This window comes from Podarcis erhardii (genome assembly GCF_964252035.2).
Source record: "Podarcis erhardii genome assembly, chromosome: 6".
Classification (NCBI taxonomy): domain Eukaryota; kingdom Metazoa; phylum Chordata; class Lepidosauria; order Squamata; family Lacertidae; genus Podarcis; species Podarcis erhardii.
Window position 1 is genome coordinate 49,399,940 of NC_138510.1, and position 24,702 is coordinate 49,424,641.

At 44.3% G+C, this 24,702-nt stretch overlaps 2 protein-coding genes across 3 annotated transcripts in view; one reads left to right on the plus strand and one right to left on the minus strand.

The window, feature by feature from the left end:
* The window catches only part of LOC309344249 (uncharacterized protein), a 28,812-nt gene extending 28,286 nt beyond the window's left edge, over positions 1-526 (plus strand). The window contains exon 16 of the mRNA XM_081866497.1: positions 244-526. Coding sequence (XP_081722623.1) covers positions 244-339 — 96 coding nt within the window. The 3' untranslated portion in view covers positions 340-526. The remainder of the gene's footprint in view (positions 1-243) is intronic.
* A 385-nt stretch (positions 527-911) lies between these two features.
* EPS8L3 (EPS8 signaling adaptor L3) lies at positions 912-24,691 on the minus strand. 2 transcript variants are annotated; one of them, XM_081866402.1, is made up of 20 exons: positions 24,541-24,691; positions 22,374-22,431; positions 21,289-21,353; positions 20,111-20,175; positions 18,482-18,640; positions 17,961-18,110; positions 17,066-17,142; positions 16,431-16,618; positions 14,666-14,757; positions 13,506-13,623; positions 10,790-10,854; positions 9,277-9,351; positions 8,642-8,790; positions 8,106-8,214; positions 7,844-7,878; positions 7,121-7,214; positions 5,161-5,283; positions 4,077-4,162; positions 2,544-2,676; positions 912-1,408 (listed from the first exon to the last, which is right to left on the minus strand). In XM_081866402.1, the coding sequence occupies exons 2-19, from the start codon at positions 22,412-22,414 to the stop codon at positions 2,544-2,546; spliced, it is 1,824 nt and encodes a 607-aa protein (XP_081722528.1). In that variant the 5' UTR covers positions 22,415-22,431; positions 24,541-24,691; the 3' UTR covers positions 912-1,408. The 2 variants fall into 2 exon arrangements, with proteins under 2 accessions (XP_081722528.1, XP_081722529.1); XM_081866403.1 differs by lacking the exons at positions 21,289-21,353; positions 22,374-22,431; positions 24,541-24,691 and adding an exon at positions 20,775-20,793.
* Positions 24,692-24,702: the final 11 nt, after the last annotated feature.

Genomic DNA, 24,702 nt, shown 5'->3' on the forward strand with positions numbered 1-24,702 from the left:
TCTGAGTTAGAACTAGCATAGGATACAACCTGTGGCCTTCATTTATCACCTAGCATTATAGAAAAGTTGAGCAAACGAACATTTTTTTTTTTTTAATGCAGACTTGCCATTTTGGCATGAGCAAAACCAGTGCCAGTTGAGAGCAATGTCAGTTTTCCTAAGGCTTCTTCAACTTTTGTCTTACTGAGGTGGATTCTTTCACCCACATCCTTTCCTAAAAACATTCTTTTTCTGCACCTCCAGGCCCTAGAGAAGATTGCTGCCTACATGAAATCCAGCCGCTTTATGAAGACTCCTATTAATAACAAGATGGCTAAATGGTGTAACAAGAAAGAGTAGATGAAGAATAAAAATTTCCTTGCTGCTGCTAGACAAGAAGACTTCTTTTTGCCTTGAGTAGAGCTGATTGGATTGACTAAAGGCTGCCCCCCCGAATGTAGTACTCTTTCTATAGAATAGTTGGAAACTATTCTGTATTTTTAAAGCTGTAGTAGCCAATAAAGAATGATATTGTTGTTCTGTTGAATGTGCCATCATGTCTTTATTGGCCATTAATGTGTTGCTTTTATCTTGCTGTTCCGAGTGGTTGTATGAACATGTCTTGCCCATCTGTGGAAGAAGAGGGTTGACATTTCTGTTGGTCTCCTGCTAATTTGAGGTCTAGTGGCATTCTTTATATTCCTCTTATGAATGCTTTATTTCTTTTCTAGAGAAGGATTCCCTCCCTAGAGTGAGGCTGTTTGGGTTAAGATTTGGCTGCAGGTGCAAATGTAGCCTGTAGAGTTATTTTGTTGCCAAATCTAACTGACGGTGAGATAAGAGCACATGCCTAGTAGGAAATGCACAAATATTTTTGAGAAGGTTCTGGACCAGTAGTTACATTACTTGCTATACAGCAAAAACACAAGCAGTTGTGACACATTAAAGATTAAAATTTATTGGGTAGTTTGACACAAATGGAAACATTTAGGAACTAGTTGGAAAACATTCAATTCTCACAGTGAGCTCCTCCACTCATCTTGAAAGTTCACGTTTTCCCATCAAAAATGGTATTGGGACACTCGGACATAGCTCTAACTTAAGAAAAGTTTGATTCTTTTTCTGGGAGACTAAATCAAGAATGTTTAGTTGGTCATAACACAGCCTTCCTAAACTTGCTACACTAACGTACTGCTGTGCTAATTTGTCCTACTCCTTATCTTGCATATATTTTGAAATTCACACAGTAATTTCATTGACAATACCTCTTATTTTATGGCATTACAGCCCCACTATTTACAACTTTTTGTATGCACACAGCTGCAGAGGAAAACACTTCACCTTCTTGAAAAGCAAATGGAAAATCATTAACACGTTCCTATTATGATAATTATGTAGTGGTTAAAGATGGCTGCTCTGGTGGATCATCCTGTCAAGAGAAGCAAGGAGAGAGGAATTGATGCTGGATAAACTCTAATCATTACATTTACCACAGTTACAAACCTCTAAGAAGCTCTGAGGTTATATTTCAGAATTGCTTACTTTATCCTTCTAGCAGCTTTGTTGAGCTTGATAACAGTGACTTTTCCCCAAGTGCTTCTCCATAAACTCTGTACTAGATGATGGGGCTTGATGATGATCTGGTCCCTGGAGCCAAAAAGGTTTCCCACCCCCAGTCTTAAAAGTGAGACAAACCTAAAACTGACACATTTAGTGCATAGGAGTGGGTCACTGGTCTCTTTGTCAGCTTTCTGTGGGGCTTGAAGAGAGAGAAGCTGGTGCAGGAATGCAACAAGCTATGCATATGCTATCCCCCTGAATTAAGGAACTCGCTGTATAGGAACATACACAAGTAGAAAACCCCTGTGTTCTACTTGGGTATATCTCCCTGAATTAAGCACCCACGGTGTTCCTATATTCAGGTGCTAACTTGAATAAAATATTGGGAGGCCCTGCGTAATCGATCAAGAGACACACTGCTCTCACACCATTTGAATGGCAATGCCCCTCAACTTTGGGGGGACAGCCCCCTCAAATATTTTATGGGGGGGGCAAAGGGACCTTGGCCCCTAGGAGTTGGGTCCTTTGCCTACATTCATCTCCACCAGGGAGAAACTAAAGCAATGGGAAACTACGTAGCCTGTGCAAGAACACAATGGCATTGTGGCATTGTATCCAGTCAAATATTGCCTACAGGAGGAGAAGGGGGACTGGCTTTCAGCCCGAAGGCCAGATTCCGTCATGAGAAACTGTCTGGTGACTACATAAAAATGGTGAGCTGGCCAGAGGCAAAAGTGGGTAGAGAAACAGACATGGCTCTTAACAGTGAAAACAGACTCTGACCATAAAGGTTGAGAGGTTTTCACATGCACCCACACATATCTCTCTATCCTCTGTCCAGGCAAGTGAGAGGCACCACCACAATCCAAGGACTATTCCAGCCAGACAAAAACACTCAAGGAGGGTGCAAAGCAGCCTGAGGGGTGTGTGGCCTGGGAAGAGGCCACCCTATAGCATACCTCCTGCCACAAGTCAGATGAGTGTTCTGTTGGAGGGCGTCTTACCTACAGTGCTGATTTAATGGTTGAAAGCATGAGAAACACTCTTCCTCCTTCTTCCGGGCAAACTGCTTTCAGCTCCTCTCTGCTCAGAGATAGAATCTGGTTTCCATCAAGGACTCCAAGGGCCTTCACCGTACTGTTGAAAGATGAAGGAAGAAGGGAAAGTGTACGTGTGTGTGTGTGTGATAGCATCAAAGCAAGGTGGCAAAAGATGGTACAGGCTTGAGACATTCCCAAAGAGAAGAACACAGTAAAAAGTAAAGGACCCCTGGACTGTTAAGTCCAGTCAAAGGCGACTATGGGGTTGCGGTGCTCATCTCATTTTCAGGCTGAGGGAGCCAGTGTTTGTCCACAGACAGCTTTCTGGGTCATGTGGCCAGCATGACTATACCGCTTCTGGTGCAAACCAACACCGTGACAGAAACCAGAGTGCACGGAAACCCTGTTTACCTTCCTGCCATAGCAATACTTATTTATCTACTTGCACTGGTGTGTTTTCGAACTGCTAGGTTGGCAGGAGCTGGGACAAAGCAACAGGAGCTTACTCTGTTGCAGGGATTCAAACTGCTGACCTTTCGACCAGCAAGCCCAAGAGGCTCAGTGGTTTAGACCACAGCACCACCTCTTCCTCAAGCCTGTGCCAGGCAGAAGGTAGACTTTGCCACAAATACAGTGCTAGCTGACCAAGCAGTTTTTAGCCCACTTTATTTTCAAAAATCTAGCTTATATGAGTTTATCATTCTGTGTGAAAAAACAATTATGTGAGGTAGGTAAGGCTGAGAGACAGCAACTTCCTTAAATGGGTAACTGAGAATTTGAACCTAGCTCTTTTACATCCAATCCCATCGCTTGTGCCTCTAGGCCACTTTTGGTTCTGTATGGCTTAGCAAACCTAGAACTGGATATTTCATACAGAACTCAGCACTGAGATCCTCTTCATTTAAAATCACATTTTTGTCTATAGTAGTCTTTCAGTGAAATCTCTGAAGCTAGAGGAAGGCAGAATAGGACTTACAGCTGGGAAGAATTTCACTCCACGGCACAAATCTTTTTAGCCCTATGGACCATCTCTTATATTCACAACCTTCCCTTCTCCTGTTCTCCCTGAACTTTGCAAAAACCTCCAAGTTCTTTGGTTGTAGAACATACTGTGCAAGATAATCAAATCACATTTCATTATTTCTGAGCTTTCCATTTGAGTCATCTTTATACAGAGTTTGGATTTTTTTAAATGCTCAGCACACACCATCCTCATAATAAGGTATACAAGAGTGGAACTCCCTACTATTCCATTGTTTTTCAATGGAGAAATAACCAGATAATTTCTGAAACTGGCCCCAGACCATGATAATAGTGCCGCTGTGCTATTGGGCTTTGTTGATCTTCATGCCTTTTAAGTCTAAATTGAAAGTTTATTATCTTTGCAGGCAGTCTGCTAAGCTATGTATCAGAAACACAGCACCTAGGAAAGGGTGTGGGGACGAGTTATTTGTTAGGGATAAGCTTTCTTGGGTCAGTTATTAATGCAGCACCTACATCTTGGAAAAGCCTTTCATCCTGAGCCAAACTGTGACTTCTGCTGGTGAAGAACTGGGCCGGAGATCAAGGAAGTCTCTTGAAACCTTAATGCAGAGAAAGATATTTAATAGAGAACAATGATTGCCTTCAACTAAAAGCTTACATCTTGAACAGCTGAGTGGCTGAAATTTTGGGTACTTAATTTTTCTTTCTTTTAGCTCTCAGAACCAAACTATATATGATTTTGCATAGTTGCTTTTAAAAAAACAAAAAGCTGATGTTGGGGGAGGGCAGATTAAATGCTTTTTCTCTGCCATGGTCCTGACTGAAATCCATCGCCACCCAGCACTTTCCCAGCACTGAGCATAGGGCTGCAGGTGGTTGTTGGGTGCTTGGCCCTCTTTGGCCAAGTTCTGCTTTTACCTGATCCACAGGTGTTGGCTGTGGAGCAGGTGGATATGGCTTGCCTGAAATGGCATCAGGGGCCCAACTGGGGAGGCCTGGTGGGCTGGAGTTACCCCACCCCTGCTTCTAATAGCTGCTTTTCTTGGAAAACCACTGCAGCTGCCCTTTTGAAATCTGGCAGGATTTAGAATAGGCAAGCTTGTCTGCAAATTTCATCAAATTTTGCCCAGAATTTTTTTTTTAAAAAAAGCTGTAGATGGTTCCTTAAAACAACAACAACAGTAAATCACATTTCAGAGCTTTTCAGTACAAACGCTTGTGAATTTCTTAGTCTGTAAATTGGCAAGCTTTAGCCACCATAGAGGATTGGTATGCTTGCAAATTTCATCCGCTTCTGTGAAAAGGGGGGGGGGGAGAAAAAGCCTATGTCCCAATATTGAACCGGGGGTGGGGGTGAGGAGAGAAATGAAGCAGAGGGAGTCCCATGCACAGCTGGCTCCCAGCAGTGTTTGCAGAGCTACCTAAATTTCCTCTGGAGCACTTTCTAGGTTTCTGGTCATGCATTGCGTTGCCTCTTTTGAAGGGCAGACATAGATATGCTCAAAGACTGTGCAGAGCAGATGTATTTTACAAACTCATAGCTCCATATCTCTGTGCCACTGCAATGCCATCCAGTACAAGAAAGAATAGTACCTACTTGCTCTGCGTTGTTCCCATTAGGTGTCTTCTGTTCCATAGGCTCCAGGATATTGTTAGGGATATAGCCTGTCTCTCCTGCAGCATTTCTAGCAAGCCACCATTTTTTCCGTTGATCCAAAACCTAAACAAAGGAGAATGTGTGATTACTTCAAAACACTGCAACTGATTAAAATGAAATACCTGTGCAGTGGCACCTCGGTTTATGAACTTAATCCGTTCCAGAAGTCCGTTCTTAAACCGAAACTGTTCTTAAACTGAGGAACGCTTTTCCTAACAAGGCCTCCCGCCACCTTGCCCTTCCACCGTTCGGATTCTGTTCTTAGACCGAGGTAAAGTTCACAAACCAAGACATTACTTCCGGTTTTGCAGAGTTTGTAAACTGAATAGTTCGTAAACAGGGCTGTTCTTAAACCGAGGTACCACTGTCCTGCCTTTGAGTTCTAGTGAGGGTGGAATGTAACCACGAGAAAGGAGATATCAGTGATGTTAGTACAAGCCAAGGGCTACCCACTTAACTTTCAAGTTCCATAATGCAGGATAGTAAACCAGGTTTTAGCAAGGTGGTGATCTCCAAGGGTGGAATCCAACATAGCACCAAGTCCCATGTCCCATCAGTACAATGATTCCTGCTTGTGCAATGTAATCTTCTCCCTCACTAGAGGCGGGAGAAAGTCTGTTGCACTGATGGAACTTGAAAAGCACTGCAGTTACTTTGGACTACAGTTCCCATCTCCAAGGTCATACTGGCTGGAGCTCTTGGGAGCTGAAGTCCAAAATATTTGGAGAGCATGGCATTGGCAAAGGTTGCATTAAGCAAAAGTTATCAGTGAAGCAGAAATGGAATGAGCTAGTTGGAACAGTGAATCATCAGAGATATTAAGAAAAGGTTGGAGAGACTTCTCTCTTTGGATGAGAGAGGTTCTATTGTCTACTGATTAGCTTCCAGCTCCAGAGTCCATCTACAGCAAGAGCGATTTCTTGACAAAGATTAGTGTTCAAAGTCTTTAACCCTTAGTGTGTCTTTTCTTTCTAATAAGCTCATGCAACACTGCTTGATAATGGGAATTATTACTCTATTCCCATTGATCTGGTCCCCCCCCCTTCCTGACCTGCCTGAGTCATGATTGGGCTGCAATAATTTGGAGTGCACAAGGGTGTAATTAAGCAACAGGGCAGCAGGCTTGCTGAGCTTATGCAGAAGGAATAGCTGTCCATGGAGGCACAGGTCAATTCTGTGTCCAGGGTAGCTGTTTATCAGCTCCACCTGGTACGCAGGCTGAGACCCTACCTGCCCACAGACTGTCTTGCCAGAGTGGTGCATGCTCTAGTTATCTCTCGCTTGGACTACTGCAACACGTTCTATGCGGGGCTACCTTTGACGGTGACCTGGAAACTACAACTATTCCAGAATGCAGCAGCTAGACTGGTGACTGGGAGCAGCCGCCGCGACCACATAACACCAGTCTTGAAAGATCTACATTGGCTCCCAGTACGTTTCCGAGCACAATTCAAAGTGTTGGTGCTGACCTTTAAAGCCCTAAATGGCCTCGTTCCAGTATACCTGAAGGAGCGTCTCCACCCCCATCATTCTGCCCAGACACTGAGGTCTAGCGCCAAAGGCCTTTTGGTGGTTCGCTCGCTGCGAGAAGCCAAGTTACAGAGAACCAGGCAGAGGGCCTTCTTGGTAGTGGCACCCACCATGTGGAATGCCCTCCCACCAGATGTTAAAAAAAAACAACAACTACCAGACTTATAGAAGACATCTGAAGGCAGCCCTGTTTAGGGAAGCTTTTAATGTTTAATAGACTATTGTATTTTAATATTTTGTTGGAAGCCACCCAGAGTGGATGGGGAAACCCAGCCAGATAGGTGGGGTATAAATAATAAATTATTATTATTAAAAGTGCTGTTTTTACCAGAAGGTTAGTTTGCTGAAGGGTAAGGAACTTCTGTCTTACCTCTAGGAGATCTCCTTTCATTAATGTGAGCTCCCTGGGGTTTCTTGCATGGAAGTCACATATGGCTTGCATAAGCTGGGGAGCATTAGATGCCCTGATGAGAGCAGGAGAATGGAAAATGAGAGGCCTGCTTTAGGACTAGAATAATGTGTACATATTCATATACAGGCATATACATGGCTGATAGAATCATTTTCTGATTAATTTCTGTGTAGGGATAATCAAGGGGACTCAGAATTGTGAGGATATCGACTCCTGAGACAAACACAATTTTTTCTATGTGCTGTTTTGCTGTTGGGTTCAATGGGATTTGCACGTGTCCACAACCCTAAACTTTATCTCCTAGTACTTTGGTCACCTCATGAAAAGAGAAGACTAACTGGAAAAGACCCTGGTGTTGGGAAAGATGGCGGGCACAAGGAGAAGGGGACGACAGAGGACGAGATGGTGGGACATTGTTCTTGAAGCTACCAACATGAGTCTGACCAAACTGCGGGAGGCAGTGGAAGAGAGAAGTGCCTGGCGTGCTCTGGTCCAGGGGGTCACGAAGAGTCGGACACGACTAAACGACTAAACAACAACAACAAAAGGTAAAGGGGGACGTGGGTGGCGCTGTGGGTTAAAGGAGTGCCTGGCGTGCTCTGGTCCATGAGGTCACGAAGAGTCAGACACGACTAAACAACAACAACAATGTCACATGCTAGAGCCAGTAAGAGAACATACCTGCTTGAGAAGCTACTCCGGCTTTCTGTGCGGACCTGTGTGGAGGAAAACACAAGAAATGTATTGGATATTTTAAAAGCTTATCCTGAGTCAAAGCCACTGCACTTGCTCATTAAATTCATGTGCAGAGACAGTAGCAGAATGATGTTATCCTTTGTCAGCGCTAGTTACCAGGAAAACACACAGTTCCCCCTTGTGTTTCTGTGCTACAGGTTGCAAGGTCTACTTCTGCTTTTCATGTGCTTTTAAAGGAGAGATTCACCTTATCGAAATCAGCAGAGCTCTGCCTCCGAGTGGGCATTGGCGGCACCCATCCACTCAAGAACGTGGGCTGGTAGCTGGGGATGGATGGTCCCTCTGGATGTTCTGCCCTATGGGGGAAGAAGAGAACTTGTAGCGAAGGGCCTTCCAAAATGAGAAGGTGCATCCTGTTACAGATGTGGAGCCAAGGATGTTTCTCACAATGCAGGATATTAAGTCCATGACCTTTTCTTCAGACTTCCTGCGGGAAATTCACTTGCGTGGCAGAGTTACTTGTACTTTTACACACTTTGAAGGTGTGACTCAGAGCTAGGGTCAACAAAAGACATAGTGCAGCTGCAAATGAAGAACATAATCAGAGTCTTGCTAGGCCAAAAGACCAGTTGTCTGCTTCCAGCAGTGGCATGGCAGATGCCTCTGGCCAGGTTCCTGCTACAGTGAGATATGTCACTGGAATGTACTCATTAATGCCTATCATTAAGTTCAAATGGCATGCTGGTTTGCACATGCTATCTACTTTGTGGGCTTTATTCGTACCTGCTTAGATTCCAAGCATCTCCCAAATTCCTCCAAATAAGCTGGTCTTTGGAATCCAACGAGCGCCTTAGCAAGTCAATTGCTGCAGGAGTCAGCAAAGGTGAGGACACTGTAGAGCCCAAGTTGGTCCAAGGACAATTGGACAAAACCTGCAATGCAACAGCATATGAGATTCATGGAGCCTGACAGTCTCTTTGTCCCTGCCCAGTGTGGTCAGGTCTCCAGGAAGGCTTCTTCTGAACATAAGCTCATAAGAACCCTTTGTTGTGCCCAAAGACTGACCAAAGGTAGTACTATTCATCTCTCTATTGCCTCCTCCTAGGGATCTCAAGGTTTTAGGAATTTTCTTCACAGGTATCATTTGGCGATTGTTCCGTTTCATGCAGAAAGTGAGATATATATAATAATGCTTGGGGGGCATCAAGGTCACCAACAAATCAGGAGCAGGTTAGGAGTAAAATGCATGGAGTCCTTAATCCAAGCACTATGAAATCTAATTATTATGGCACAGGAAAATCCATATCAGAGTTTCATTAGCACACACTGATATGGCAAATAATATCTTTAATAATAATGGGGGAGAGTAGATTACCACCAGAGGCCTCCAGGAGTCTGTTCCTGGCTAGAATACTCACAATTTTCAAAGTGGAAAAGATGAGCTGAACCATCTCAGGAGCACTTGGTTGCTGCATTGTATGTTCAAGTTTTGCCTGGGGGGGAAAGGCAAGCTAATATTTACACTGTTAATATATTTCTCTGGGTGGCATTTAACTAACTGTTTCTCAGAGCAGACCTATCAAAATGCACATGACTAAGTTAGGACCGTTAATTTTAATGCATGCAGCTGCAGAAAGCTTGCTTCCCCACCCCTCAGCAAAAAACACTGTTTCAACTTTCAGTTGCTCTGTGGTGGCAGAGACTAGGGAGTGGCACTCTTCCCCTTCCCAATCAATGGCCTGAGGACCATGAAACACTGGGTAGCGGCACCATATCTGCCCAGTGCTACCACCAGCAAGGGGAGATCAGTCTGGTCTCCTTCAACTGGATGTTGATGCCTGCTACCAAAGATTGTCTACTGTGGGACAGAATGAGGTGGCTGCCTCAGGTGGCAGCTGCAAATAGGGTGGCAGGAGTCAACACAGCTGTGTGCATCGTCATGTGCTACCTAAGCTAACCTGCTTCCCTCAGGTGCTGTCTGATTGCCAGTGTGGAAGTAAGGTTCAACTGCTGCCAATCTGGCTGGCTTCTGTACATGGAATGGGGGAGGTGCCACCTTGTCCTTTGCCTCAGGCGGCAAAATGACTTGGGCCTGCTGCCCGTAAGCAACTCATCCCCTTTTTTTCTGGCACTGTCAAATATCCTCTCCCTTCTCTATCTTTCCTCTCCACTTCCCTTTCCCTCTATGTCTTGCCTTTAAGACTGAAACTACACATGGTGTTCTGCTATATGTCATTCCCTCTTCCCTCACATCTCTTCCCCTTCCCCCCTGGGAAAAGGGACAAGTTGGATGAGAAAAGTCGGTAGAGAAAAAAGAGTTAATGCCCAACCAGTCTCCTGTTAGGAACTGAAGCTTGGGCAGCTAAGAGAGAAAATGAAGAAAAACATTGTTAGGGTCAGGCTTGCCCTTCCTTTTGAAAAACACTGTTCCTAATTGCACTTGCTAATTGTAAAAATGGCATGTCATCTGGTTTGTCCCTTAGACTGTGGCTCACAGGGAGGACCTGTGTCTTTTATGGAGAATGCCTGCCAGCAGCATTGTGTATTGAATTTTAATTGCTTTGGGAAAAGGGTTTTTTTCCCCATCTGGAAAGCAGGTTCAAAATATAATCAATGGATACTATTTGATCCTTCATCCATCTCCGTACTGGTTCACATCCCTATTCCCCACCTTTCCTATCCATACATTCCTTATCCTGCTCTGGTGGGTCAAGATATCTCCAAAACAAATCCACCGTGAGCCTCTCCATGTGCAATGAATGGCTGCAGCAGGACACAATAGGACTCTTTGTGCATCTGCCCTAGTTGCTCAGCACTTGGGAGGCCAAGCCTTCAGGCGGGGGAGATGCCTCTCTCTTCAGAAATGCGGCCAGCCCTGCTCATGCTGGAGAATTTCCTTGCCAAGTTTGTGCAGGCTGCACACTGACCTACCAGCAAAATGAAGCTGTATTTGATGTTCTGGAAACAGTCCTTGAACTCAGGCTCCGGAGGCATTGCTGCAGATCCAGAGAAAGAATCAGTCAGTCAGCTCAACCAAAAACAAACAGGTGTTACAGGCAGTGTTACTCTTGTAGAAGCCTTTGTTTATCTAGGCTCTTAATTTATGGGCTGGTTCATAGCATGAACACATGCACACAGCTTTCAACCCCTATTTACAATCCAGATACGCCAAAACAATTGGCGGGTAACATGAACAGAAGCTGGTTTGATCCAGATAGCCTCAATGGGACAAAGTCAGTTTAAATCAAAGAGATTGGCTTTGCTAGCCGTGGGTGTGGTCAGCATAGCTGTCAACCTTTCCCCCTTTTAAGGGAAATTCCCTTATTCCGAATAGGATTCATTGCAAGAAAAGGGGAAAGTTGACAGCTATGGTGGTCAGCACAGCATAAGTAAAGATCACTGCCTTACTGTGCTTCCAATCCATAGTTGGGGAACTTGTATTTCTCCAGATGTTGTTTGGCTCCTATCTCCCCTCAGATAAGGTGGCAAATGGTGTGTGACTATGGGAGCTGTAGTCTTGCAGCATCTGGAGGGCCACAGGATTCCTAGCCCTGTCCTAGTCATTGAGGTTTTCAAGCACAGTGCAGATAGTTTGCCTAATAAAAGACAAACCCTTTTATTCCTTTCGTCTGACACTCACCCACTCACCCCACATCTTTGCACAGGCTTGTTTTACACTGAAAATTCAACCAGTGCCACATTTATTGCAAGAGTTTCCATTGCTCCCAAAGGCCCTCAATACGAATTCACCAAGGACAGATATTTCATTGTCAAGTTGGCTTATGGAACTATGTATGTTTGGTAGGTACATCTGGTAGCTGTGAGTTTGGGCCTGTCTTAAAAATAGCTCCTGAAAAAGAGCTAATTTTAGGAGAGGCATGGGGAAAGTGTGGGAGATTTTATGCAGCTAATCATAACTGTGCATAATTGTCAGTAAGAAAGGGGTTAAAGAACACAGAGCTGTAAATTTCTAGGCAAGGGGAGGGAGGAAGTACGGTTTGTTTCCTGTTCCCCTCTCTCTGAACCATGCAAGCAAAGCACATTTCTGAGGCTGGGGCTCCAGACTCAGACTGCGTATTTGAGACTCACTTCTGTATTTTGCAAACAATACCTTGCCAGTATTGTTTCTGCTGTAGCATTGAACAATGCATGAGAGAGACCTGTGATTGCTATAAGTAAAACATTTAAACTTACTAAAGCTTGTGGTCTCTTCACTCTGAGAGGGGTAGAGGCAGGGGAGAATGCTTAATACTTGGACATTTAAAGGTCTAACAACCTACAGTATGTTTCCCCTGCTTTGAAAATGCTGTTTTCAACTCTGCTGAGGGCTGTTTTAGCTAAAGAGTGAGTCAAGCCCCCCCCCCCATTTTTTTTTATTCAGTAATTCAGCCATTTTTCTTTTGCCATTCCCTACACACGTGGGACTTCAGGATTAACTGACTTCCCCAGTTATTTCTCAACAAAAAGGGGCCAAAATAAAATAAAATAGAATATTAAAGACCAATATTATATCTGAAGTAGGAAAACAGTGAGTCATGGTTCAACCTTCAGCTGTCAAAGGAGCGCTAAGGGCAGATAAGGAGATAGCAAATAAGCGATCAAATCTGCTTAGAATGTTCACATTACTGCAAGGACATGTCCCCATGAATGAATTACTTGGAATCCAATCTCTATCTCACCATCCTGAGTGCGTCGGATACAAAGAAGCCACCCACTCACTAGCTCACAGCCTCTTCATTAAGTTGAAAGTGTAGATAAGACAGAACGTAACCAAGCAACTGGCTTATGGCTCAACACAGCTGCCAAGGCTAATCCTCCACAGGCCTTGGCCAGCTACAGCAGCTGCTTGGAAATTTCCCCTGTCCTAGCAGACACCCTGATCCAAAGTGCACAAGCCATCCCTGGTGGACACCATCAAGAACGGCTTCTGTGCCATGAATCATGAACCCGTGACCCTCCAATCCAGCACCTAGAGGTGCCAGTGTACCTGGTAATACCTCCAACAGTGACTGCAAAAACCCGCAATAAATATACCGTCAACAATCTGCAACGCATAAGATACTGCTTGCTTTTCCTGCTCAGTTCCTGTTTGCGCTGGCTGGCCTCTCCTACAAAAGTCCCTCCTCCCTTAAACATACTCATATTTCATTGAATGCCAGGATTTGATGCCCAAACCATTCTGAACAGTGGAGAGGGGCTTTGAGCTTATTTTTTTGAGTGATGCCACAGTGGCTGACATAGGTGCCTTTTCCCTACTATTGACTGTGGTCCTGTCGATTTCTCTATGTAAATACATTGTCTATGTCTTCTTATTGTACTGTTACTGTCAAGGAGGGGGAGAAAAGCCCATGAGATTATCTGTCTCAAGTACCACAGGATCTTGACATCACTTCAGCAGTGCGTACCTTGGCCTGGTGTTAGGGTAGGGTACTGTTCTTCAACCCTGGGCTCCTGGATGTTCTTGGACTACAACTTCTGTCATCCATGACAGTTGATGGGAATTGTAGTTCAGCAATATGTGAGGGACCCAAGGTTGATGCACACCAAGGCAGGCATTGTCATTTATTGATCTGCTTAAGGCAGAAAAATGCTTGGGGTCAGCCCGCTTTCAGAACCTCATGGTGGCCTCTTTGCCATTCTTATTTACCCTCTTTGCCTTTATTCTTTTTTGACTTCTTCTTCTTCTTGTCATTCTGGGATCTACTGGTCTCCTGTACTTTCCCTACAAACGTTTCAATGTCATCCAAGACATGGTTCAGGATCTCCTGCGGCCAGCAAAGGAACAAAAATAAATAATTAAATAATTAAATCAGACACTGCATCGAAAGCTGTTGCTCAAGGAACCACCAGTAGTTCAAATTCTCACAGCCATCATAGGAGACTTTGTTTTATACTGATTATGGCTGATTATCTGTCATTTTTACTTTGTTTGTTCTTCAGCTCAGGTCTGGGAGAAAAGTCTCAGACAAAAGAGCAGGTAAATTAGTTGTACATTTGGCTATCACAAATTACTCCTGGACCAAGGGTTATAGGGTTATAGGAATCCATTAATGTTTGTAAGGTTGGCTCCTAACTGCCCATCTTCCTGACTCCCTTCTATCCTCCAAACCAATTTTAGAGCTATCTGTCAATATCTGCTCAGCAGAAGTACTTCTTGACTGCCCACTGTTCTTCAAAGTAGCCCAACTCATGTCTCTAGCCAATAAGCATTCATATCACACCATTCATTCATTATTTTATTTGTATGTTGCCTTTCCATAGTTAAAGCCATGCTCAAGGTGGATTACAATATTAAAAAATACTTAATTACAAAGATAACAAAAGTAGTCATGAACAATAAATAAAACCTCAAAAAGCACACAGCCAAATTGAAAAGCTTCCACATTAAACACATTAAGATTTAAGATAAAGATACAATCTCTCTCTCTCTCTCTCTCTCTCTCTCTCTCTCTCTCTCTCTTTCATCATCTCAATAATAGCAAAAACAAAAACCCCTAAACAATGCCCCAGCCAAAAAGTCTGTTTAGCAGCCTCAGCTTTTGTAGCTGGAGTCAGCCTGAGCCCTCCCCTCTCAGACCAAGTGGAAAAAGGCCTCCAAGGCAGGGAGCTGGTCTTCCAGGTCTCACAGCCAAGAGATGCCCCTCTCCCTCTGTCCAATCAAGCTCCCAGACAACACAGCTTTCCTGCCCTGCTTAATCAAATAATCCCCCCTGTTATCAGTGCTTGAGGTTCCTACCCTCTAGAAATACAACAGGGAAAGAGGTTGAGTTGGGGCCTGCAGAATGTGGTATCCAGGAAAGTACTTACAGTATCTCTGTCTATATCCTGCATCATTGGAGGCCCAGGGTCTTCATACATTGACTCATATTTCTGCTGCTGGGGAAGTGGCTGTTCTGCTTCTGCAACAATCAGAGTCCCAAGATCAATAATAATAACAATAATTTATTATTTATACCCTGCCCATCTGGCTGGGTTTCCCCAGCCACTCTGGGCAGCTTCCAACAAAATATTAAAAATACATTAAAACATCAGTCATTAAAAACTTCCCTAAACAGGGCTGCCTTCAGATGTCTTCTAAAAGTAAGATAGCTGTTTATCTCCTTGACATCTGAGGGGAGGGCATTCCACAGGGCGGGCACCACTACCGAGAAGGCCCTCTGCCTAGTTCCCTGTAACTTCGCTTCTTGCAGTGAAGCAAGACATACCACATCAGGAAAGAGTGCAACCATTTAACACATTGCCAAAAGAGATGAAATGCACCACTGACAACGAAGACACGCAACTCGCAGAAAATTTGCATGTGGCAGTTTATACGTAGGAGCTGCAACGTTTGAAATAATTACTAAAATTAATTTATACAGAAATAAAATACATCTCACTATAGTGGGGAAGGCTGGGACCAGGTGACCTGCTCAATCTGCTGTTCAGGTACTAACTGTTGATAGGCAACTACAAGACCCCCTACTCTTCCTTCTTATGCTTCTTTAACTTTAAACTGGGCTTGAAGTGGCCCTTTAAATAGAGGATAGCCCTTTAAATAGAGCCTTCTCACAGCTCTTCAAACAGAGAGCTATCTTCTGCAAAGTAGGATACACATCCTAAGCAATGGCACAGCTGATTGAGACCTTAGGTGGTGGGGCCAACTGGCCTATCTGAAGGCGTCAGATAGGATACTCCTTCAACCAAGTGTGCAACCAGTCCAGTTGTGTAGCAGCTTTATGTCAATCACCTGCCTATCTGTGTAAACAGTGCTGCTGGAGGATCCAGCCTTATACAATACGATGATATGATACAATACAATAATCTTTATTGTCATTGTCTCATACAGAACAACGAAATTGAAAAAAATCTACACCAGACATTCAAAACAACAAGCCTGCTATCCCAGCTATCCCAGCCTGTTTAGCCCCCTAAAAACTGTGATACCCCATAATTAAATACAATATACTCCCATAGAGACTACCTTACACTGCGTTTAAAACCAAAATCACATTTGGATAGAAACTGTTTGTCAGGCGGCTAGTCCTAGTCTTAATAACCCTGTACCTTCTTCCAGAAGGCAGAAGCTGAAAGAGATCATTTCCGGGGTGCGCACTATCTCTGCAGCTTTCTTATGACACCTGGAAGCGTAGATTTGATCCAAGGTAGGAAGAGTGCATCCAATTATCCTCTCCACAGTCTTTACAACTCTGGACAGCATTGTTTTTCCCCTGACTGTGCAGCTCCCAAACCACACATACAGACCATAAGTTAATACTCCGAACAGCACAATGGTACTGTTATAGGCCCATGTTTTAAAAGCGTTTGCTTGTGCTCACCTTCACCCTCCCCAAAATCTGCTTTAGAGGGTTGGGTGAATCCCTAGAACAGATTTAGGGTGATGCAGGTGGAGGAGTGGAAGTCCTGGCACTAAAGAGACACGTTATGCAGTGCTACTTTGGATACAACCCATAGGCATTTATTCTTGCTTTGGAGATACAATGTCTCCTCTGACAGCTTCCTGATGCATTATGAGAGTGGGAGCTACAAAAGCTGCTGCGTGTTGCAAGAGAGACTGTAACATCATCATTACCATAGTCCACAGGGACTGGGCCAGCTCTCCAAGGTTGTTGCTGCTGCCTCTGCCAAGGCTGCTGTGCTGGGGAAGGCATATGGTTCAGCTCCATTGGCCCTGCTGGTCTTCTTTCTTGGGAGATCAGTGGGGATTTGTCGGTATGTGATGATCGGCTCTGCTGGTACAACATATTCTCCAGGTTGCTCCTGATAAGATAATTGAGAATAAGTACATTCTTAGGAAAGCAAGAATGAAGGAAAACCTTGGAAAATTCAGCACTGAACCTGAACCTAAAGGAACTGGAAGAGCACTGGTGGAATCTGCCTGGGAGAATTTGGATAACTAGAAATCACCAAAAAGTGTGAGAAAAAGCTTGTGAACATGGGAGGGAGAGAGATGCCACATACTTAACAGACAAGTGAGGCGGAGATTCATAGCCTAACAACTCAGTTAGGCTATGGGTTCCAGGTGGCCGGTAGAAATAATACATTTCTCTATGGCTGGGATATATCTTACGTTGACTTGGGGGAGAAGTCTCTCTGGACTGAGGAGTTCTGCATTGATAATGATTATGCACAAGTTAAAGTCTAGCAGGCTTCTGGAGAAAGAAAGGTTTGGCTGTCCATACTGCAGGCCTCTAAATCTCTCACTACCTGAGCAAGTTGTGATTCTGCTGTTCGTCTCTCAACTCCTCAACGGCCTTCTCCACTTTGGTTTTCAGCAGCTCAGCCTGGAGGAAAGTAAAAGCACTGCAAGTCTTATCAGTTTTTACAACCATTCACCAGCATCTATCAAAGTTCCCCTGAAAATATCTTCCTCTAATCTCAGCTTCAGGCATGCTCTGCTGCTACTACTGTGGTGCACAGGGAATAGAAATCACTCTCAATTTCTATGACAATAGCAGCAGTAATGAGTTCCCTATACCCTTGGGAGGAAATCTGTCATCAGATTATGGAACTCCTCTTAGCTCATGGTAGTGCAGGATGGAGGACACATACTTGAGTAATCTAAGTTGTAGTGAGTACAGAGAACTTATACAACACAGTTCTTACTCTCAGATTCCCTCCCTCCCTCCCTCCTCCCTCCCTCCCTCCCTCCCTCCCTCCCTCCCTCCCTCCCTCCCTCCCTCCCTCCCTCTTTCTTTCTTTCTTTCTATCCATCTTGCACACAGACACATGGATAAAGGTCAAACTACACATGTTAATGTGTGACTGCAATGATTGTGTTTTAAATCACAACAATGGGAGGCAATGAGAATAAGGAGCACAATGAGAGATTTTTGCTCTTGCCCCATGATCCTGGCAGAATCCCTCCCCACCCCAGCTGCTATTTGCCACAGGAGAATAAAACAAACTACCAAATAGCAGCTGGGTGGGTGTGAATCAGGATTATGGTTCAGGGGGAAAGTTCCCCATGTGCCATGGCCCCACCATGACTATCTAAAAAGACACAGTAAATGCAATCTTGCATTTCATTGAACATACAGGTTGTCCTAACCCCCCTCCCCGCCCAGGTCTCTTCCTTCCTCTGGGCCCTTAAGTTGCTCACTCCAATCTGCTCGCACTGAAACAGCATGATGCTAGTCCTGGATGGTCTCATTTCTTTCACCGTGATGGCCAAGATGGAGTTGTAGATGCAGCTGTCCAGGACACAGGCACATTCCTGGATATATTCCAGGGGGTAACTATCCAGCTCTTCCTGTAAGCAAAGAAAGAAATCAGTGTACAGTCAGCAGCAGAGCAGGCCATTGGGGATTCCCTGGCAATCAATCCTATCACAATCTTCCAGGTCTGAAGGATGGGGTGGGGAGCTCTACAAGCCAACTGGTGACACAGTGAGGATGATCTGCTGAGACCAGCTTGACCTTTAATCATTTTGATGGTAATATCATGTGTATATCTTTAGCTGGTGTGAAAAGCAGTATAGAAATGTTTTATGAATAAATGTATAAATGTATAAATAAGAGGTCTGGTCGCTTCCAAACAAGATGTGGACTCAGTTACTTAGCACAACTTGTCCCCCGCTGACATTACATGGTGTGCACAATAAGATAAAGCAGCTCTGCTTACCTCTGCCTCAGTGTCAGTCAGCAACAATCTGTTATCCTTCACCTGCAAAAGCATGTCTTGTCCCCACACCTGACCTTGGGCATCCATCATCTGGAGTCGGTTAATACAGTTCTCTACATTGCTAATTTCCTTGCCATCAACATTGCAGGTAAGAAGGTGCTGGGAATAGAAGCCATAGTTTAATTGTTGCAGCAGGTAATCAGGCACTCCACCCCCACATAAACAGTTTCCATGGAAGGGACCAGGAAGTATTGCATAGAATGGTCTTCTGTGCTGTGGTGCATTAAGGCTCTAGCCTTTCAGTGAAATTATAAGGGCTATGAGCTGAAAGCTTTAGTTGAACCATTGGTGGAGGAAATGCTTATCTGCAGGGGCAAACTATAAATAACTGAGTAGTGTGTTTATTTCTAATGATAATTTGGTCCTAGTATGTTACTACATACTCCCGTTCCTCGGTCCCTGCTCCTGCCAACCTAGCAGTTCAAAAGCACATCAAAGTGCAAGTAGATAAATAGGTGGGAAGGTAAATGGCATTTCTGTGCACTGCGGCTTAGTCATGCTGGCCACATGACCCAGATGCTGTACGCCGGCTCCCTTGGCCAATAAAGTGAGATGAGCACCGCAACCCCAGAGTCGGCCACGACTGGACCTAATGGTCAGGGGTCCCTTTACCTTTACGTTTATGTTACTGCAAAAAGGAATAAAAGAAAATATTAAAGATGCTCATTCCTCCTACTATCTCAGAAAATCCCAAAATGAGGTTTCAGTGGTATACCGATATATTTAAATTTAATTAATTGATTAACTGGATGATCAAAAAGCAGATGATTTATCAGCTAAGTATTTTTAAATTGTGTAGCGAGTATAGTCTTCTAGTGCTGGACCTCAGGGTAACTTCAGATCTGAGAGACTAGGGCCTGAGCTCCTTCTGGTATACAAAGCCCTGTGCACAGCAGTCAGGAACTCATGGATCATTTGTGTGATGATTTTACTGGATTGCCCTGTGGTGATTTATGGACCTGCTGGTGGCAATCTTCTTGGTGGAAAACCTTCTGGTCCTGGACTGGTTCCACCCACTCAAGCTTCACATTGAATCTTCCTTGAACAATAAGGATTTCCTGAGCTCTGATGCACTCCTGGCTACTTGCTTCCCCCACAGCTCTTGGCTCCTCTGCCCATGGCTCAGCCTTGAGTGAGGGAGCAAGTGGGATCACAGTTGGCATGTTCTGTCCCTGCCTGATCCACATTCATCTGAATGAATGATGAGAGCCTCTGCACATACAGTGGAGTGGTTCCCCATTTCTGTGGAGAAAGCCTTATTCATGTAGGTGTTCTTTGAACACATTCAAATGAATGTGTCTAGATTGGGGATGGTGCATGATGCTGGGATCCTGCTCCCTTCACCAAACATGTTCCTTTGAACACATGTAGGAGATGAAAGCCAGGGAATGGGCGAGCCACATGGGATCTCCTGTAGGAGAGAGTATGAGGCCACCAGCAGGTTAGCAAAATGATGGGAATTGTGTGGCACCACCAAGTGTAGGAACTGGCACCACTGTGTGGGACCAGTTCATTCTTCCACCATGACTGGACAGAATAAATGTCTCTGCTTCCCCAAGCTTTTCCTACCTCCACCCGGTGCTGGAATTCATGTTGGTGCTTTATCATACTTTCAGTATATTCCTTCCGCTGGTCTGTGAGAGCAAGAGGGAGAGAGAGGAGACACAGTATGAAGAAATCAACTTCAGTATCCCCAGATGCAAGGGAATCCTCACTTAAATATATGAATCCAAACCTCTGTATGAGGTTTGTACAACCTCTTGTACAAATATCAGGGAATTCAGAATGGTCAAATAGCTTTGGCTCCAACGATTCATAAGGAAGACAGCTTGGCCGGAGTTTCTTGTGTGGCCAATGAGTTGCAAGCAAGTGCATAAGTTGGAGAAGGGCCGTCCCTATTATTAGGCAGAGTGTGGCAACTGCCTTAGGCAGCAGACGTTGTGGGGAAGCAGCATCCAGATCCCTAGCTGTACCCATTAGTTGGAGGGCAGAATTGTGTGTACCACACCGCCTGCCACCACATTGGCCTGAAGTGCAGTGGCAGACACAATCCTATTGCCAATACCAAAAGAAAATCCAACTGCCAGTCCAGTTTACTTTTGCACCATCCTCACCTTTGCCTTAGGCAGGAAGATGTTATGAGACCTTACTTCCTAGGTAATCCTTGGGCTTGCTTTACATCACCCTCCCCACTACCTCATCCCTCCTGGTAAACAGCAGTGACGTGATTTACCTGCTTAGGAGGTTAGGTAATCATCTCTGCTTCACCATGTGGTCTACTACAGCCCTATGGCTTCATTGCTGGGTGATTAGAATGGATGTGTGGCTTCTATTAATATTGCTCCAATGTCAAATGATTAACTGTGCAACTAGGGAGAATTTCTTATTTTTATTGACAAGCAGGAGTGTGTGGGGGGGAGCTCTCCACCCTTCTAACTAGCTTGTTTGTGAGGGACGGCTGATCTCACTGCTGTCTGAGGAGGGGAAGTGAAATCATAAAGGAAAGTGGCAACTATATTACTCTAAGGCCATTCCCTAAGGTAAAAAGCATTCTAATACTGCTGTGACAGAAATAGGAGAGGACGCAGGTGGCATCTACAATTTGATTATCTCCCCCCCCCCCAATATGAGACTTTGCAGCAAATAATAAAAATGAACAAAGAAACCCTGAGAGCTCTCAGATGGGGATTCAGACTTATTAAGACTGGAGATGTTGAATGCAGGAGAAAAGAACAGGCTGTTCTTACGGTAAATGGACTTGCCACTTGGCCTGGTCATACTGTTGGCTTTGTTGAAGCTGCTCTCAGTTTCACTGTGGAGGAAGCAAAAAGACACAAGGGGTTGAAATGTCCCCTAGGTTTTAAAATGTCTAAATATATCCACCTTACGTGCCTTAAATTCCCTCACCCTTCATCACTACTAAGTAAAGGTAAAAGGGCCCCTGACCATTAAGTCCAGTCGTGACCAACTCTGGGGTTGCAGTGCTCATCTCGCTTTATTGGCTGAGGGAGCCGGTGTACAGCTTCCGGGTCATGTGGCCAGCATGACTAAGCCACTTCTGGCGAACCAGAGCAGTGCACGGAAACGCCATTTACCTTCCTGCCGGAGCAGTACCTATTTATCTACTTGCACGTTGACGTGCTTTCGAACTGCTAGGTTGGCAGGAGCAGGGACCGAGCAATGGGAGCTCACCCCATCATGGGGATTCGAACCGCCGACCTTCCGATTGGCAAGCCCAAAGCTCAGTGGTTTACACCACAGCACCACCCACGTCCCTTCATCACTACTACATGGAGTCAAAACTGGGTACTGATGGCATCTCCCCACAAGTAGGGATGCTGCAGCATCCATCTCAATGAGCCTTCAGGGGATCCTGATAGCAGGAACTCAGTTAACAAAGCTCAAATCCCCACTCAGCCAAGAAGCTCACTGGGTGGCCTTGGGACAGTTGTCATCTCTCAACCTAACCCATCTCACAAAGATGTTGCAAGGCTAAACCTCAAGTTGCTTGGAAGAAAGGTGGGATATACGAGTAATAAACAAAAAAGCAAACAAACCTTAACTAGCAACAAGGCTGAAAAGAGGCATATTTTAATACTGCCATGGGAACTATGTAGTATTTTGTATTTGCAAACCACAGAATCCTAATTAGAACTTGGCAACTTCCAAAGAAGGAACATAAAAGGTCTAAAGTTTTCAGAATCAAATTCTTCCTGATGAAGAAAGACTCTTGTCCACATGCAAGAATGAATATAACGTGAAGAACAGTTGGTTGTGGCAAGCAGAGTCCTCCAGTGGTATCAAATGGTATGAAAGATATGCATAAACTTACTTGTAAGAAATGCCATTCCTATGGTGAAAGAGATCTGCCATCTTCCTGACTTTTGATCCTGTGGATTATACATCAATTATATCTACAGACAGATGCCCAACACTCATGTCTATCTAATCAATATTTCAGGTGTGCATGAAAGAAGTGGTGGGATATGGTAAGTTTCTCTCTATTAAAGACTTTGGATCAAATTGTGAACTTCTGTACATCTAGCTGCCCACTCAAATCTATTCAGAGGCTGAAATACAGCTAAGGATAAAAAGAAAGAGAACTAGCAAAAATCCAAAATAGAAGAAGGAAGAAAAGAAGGGAAAGAAAAACAACAACCTGAACATCATCAGATGGTCCTCAGTACTGCTTCCTTTTATACTGCATATTCCACATCATCCTTAGGCACTAGGGATGGTGGAGAATTTTTATTCAGTTCACACTTAAATATTCCTTAATTTGCACTCTCTGAAATAATACAAGGACTGAAACACAACCACCCTGTGGAATTCACACTTCTCTGAATTTTGCAATGCAGCCAAAGAATGTGTATAAAAAGGCACATACCAGAGTAAAGTGTGCATACACACGCACTTATTAGTGAACTAATATACATAAATGCATAACTGTAGGGATATTTGCTTTGCAAAAAAGTGTACATTAGGAGAAAATCACACTAAGATGCTGATGAATTTTATTTCTTATTTTTTAAAGATGCTGGTGAATTTTCATGAAAACCCTTTTTAAATAAATAAATAAATTCACATGCTGATGTTAAAATGTGGAGAACTGAACTTAAGACTGGAAAAATAAGAAACCAGAATGAAACTGACAGATGTGCCCATCCTTATTAGTCACCAAGTCCATTAATTATGTTTACCTTGCACAGTTGAGCTTTGCATGGAAATGTCACTCATTGTAAATCGAGCATTTCACAGCCCTTTGGACTTTCTGCTTATGCCCCCACACTTGACCTCTCTCTGTGTGATTACATATATACATACGCACACATACACATAAACCAGCTGGGATAAAACTTCATGCAGCCGACCAAAACTTGGTGCCACAAATCCTCCTTATTTTCTGTGTGGTGTAACTAAGAGTGGCTTGCTTCACATGACACACCACATCAAATGTGGAAGTGTTTCAGTTTCCTTGAGAGCAGGTTGCAGCCTATTTTGCTTCAACCCAGTTGTTTTGCTGCTGTGCCACACTGAACTAAGCCATCGTTCGGGCTTAGTGTGTTGTCCAAGTCCAGGCTAATAGTTTACAGCTCATGGTTTGCCTGGGAGAGCTAAGTGGTGAGCCCAGGTTCAAATGACACCCTCAGCCAAATTATGGCTTAGCTCAGCACAAAAATGAAAAGGCCAATAAATAGCAAAGCAACCACAATCTCCTCTCCCATAGCTTGCACACCTACTTACACATTCTTGCCAAGCCATAGTTTAGCTTACTGTGCCATGGGAACTAGGCCATAGTTACCTCTCCTGAAATTTGCCTAATGATCAATAATATTTTATGGCTGAGTCTTATGTTTCCATCTACACAATAGTGGCCTTTTGTAGCCATGGGTGCTCTTAAGAGTCAAGCAGTTTGTTCCATCTCCATATTCCAAATTGCTGGGATGTCAGGACACCAGGAATCAATTATATTTAGGGTATTTCCAGCCAGAAAGATTTGTACGAGGACAACAGGAAGCTTCCTCCTACCAGGCCAGTTTGTTCGTTCATTTGTCTCCAGTAACTGGCAGCAGTTCCTGAAGATCTGAGGGTTTCCCCTTGCCCCCTTCAAGCTGATCCTTCTAACTAGAGAGAACAGGGATTAAACCTCAGACTTTTTGCATGCTGAGCACATTACCACTATGCTACAGTCTCTCCCATATGTGGGGTTGAACTGGAGAAGGGGATGTGGCTATTCCCTTTGTATGAAAGACAAAAGCACAAGCAGTTCTTGTTGATACATGGATAGATTATTTTAAACCCCACTTTCGTGCAAATTTCAGCTTCGGAACATCCCTTCCACTGAATGGAAAGTCCCTCTATTCCTCCCTTCCCTTTAGACACCATGACAAACACTCCCTGGAACTGGGATTAGCTGTACCTGGAAGTATGAGAAAGTAGAAGGACAGGGAAATCTGAGTACCATCAGCGAGTGTCTAGGAAATGGTGAAGCAACTCACCTTCTCAGTTGCTGCAGCGATAGCTCCTACTGTAGAACAAGCGCAAGGCCCCCCTCTGCTGCGCACAGCACCTGAAAGCCGAGCAGGGAAGGAGTCGACTGGGTTGGATACATAGCTTCGAGTTTAGACTTTGCCCCCTCTGTGAAAGAAACAAATAAACAG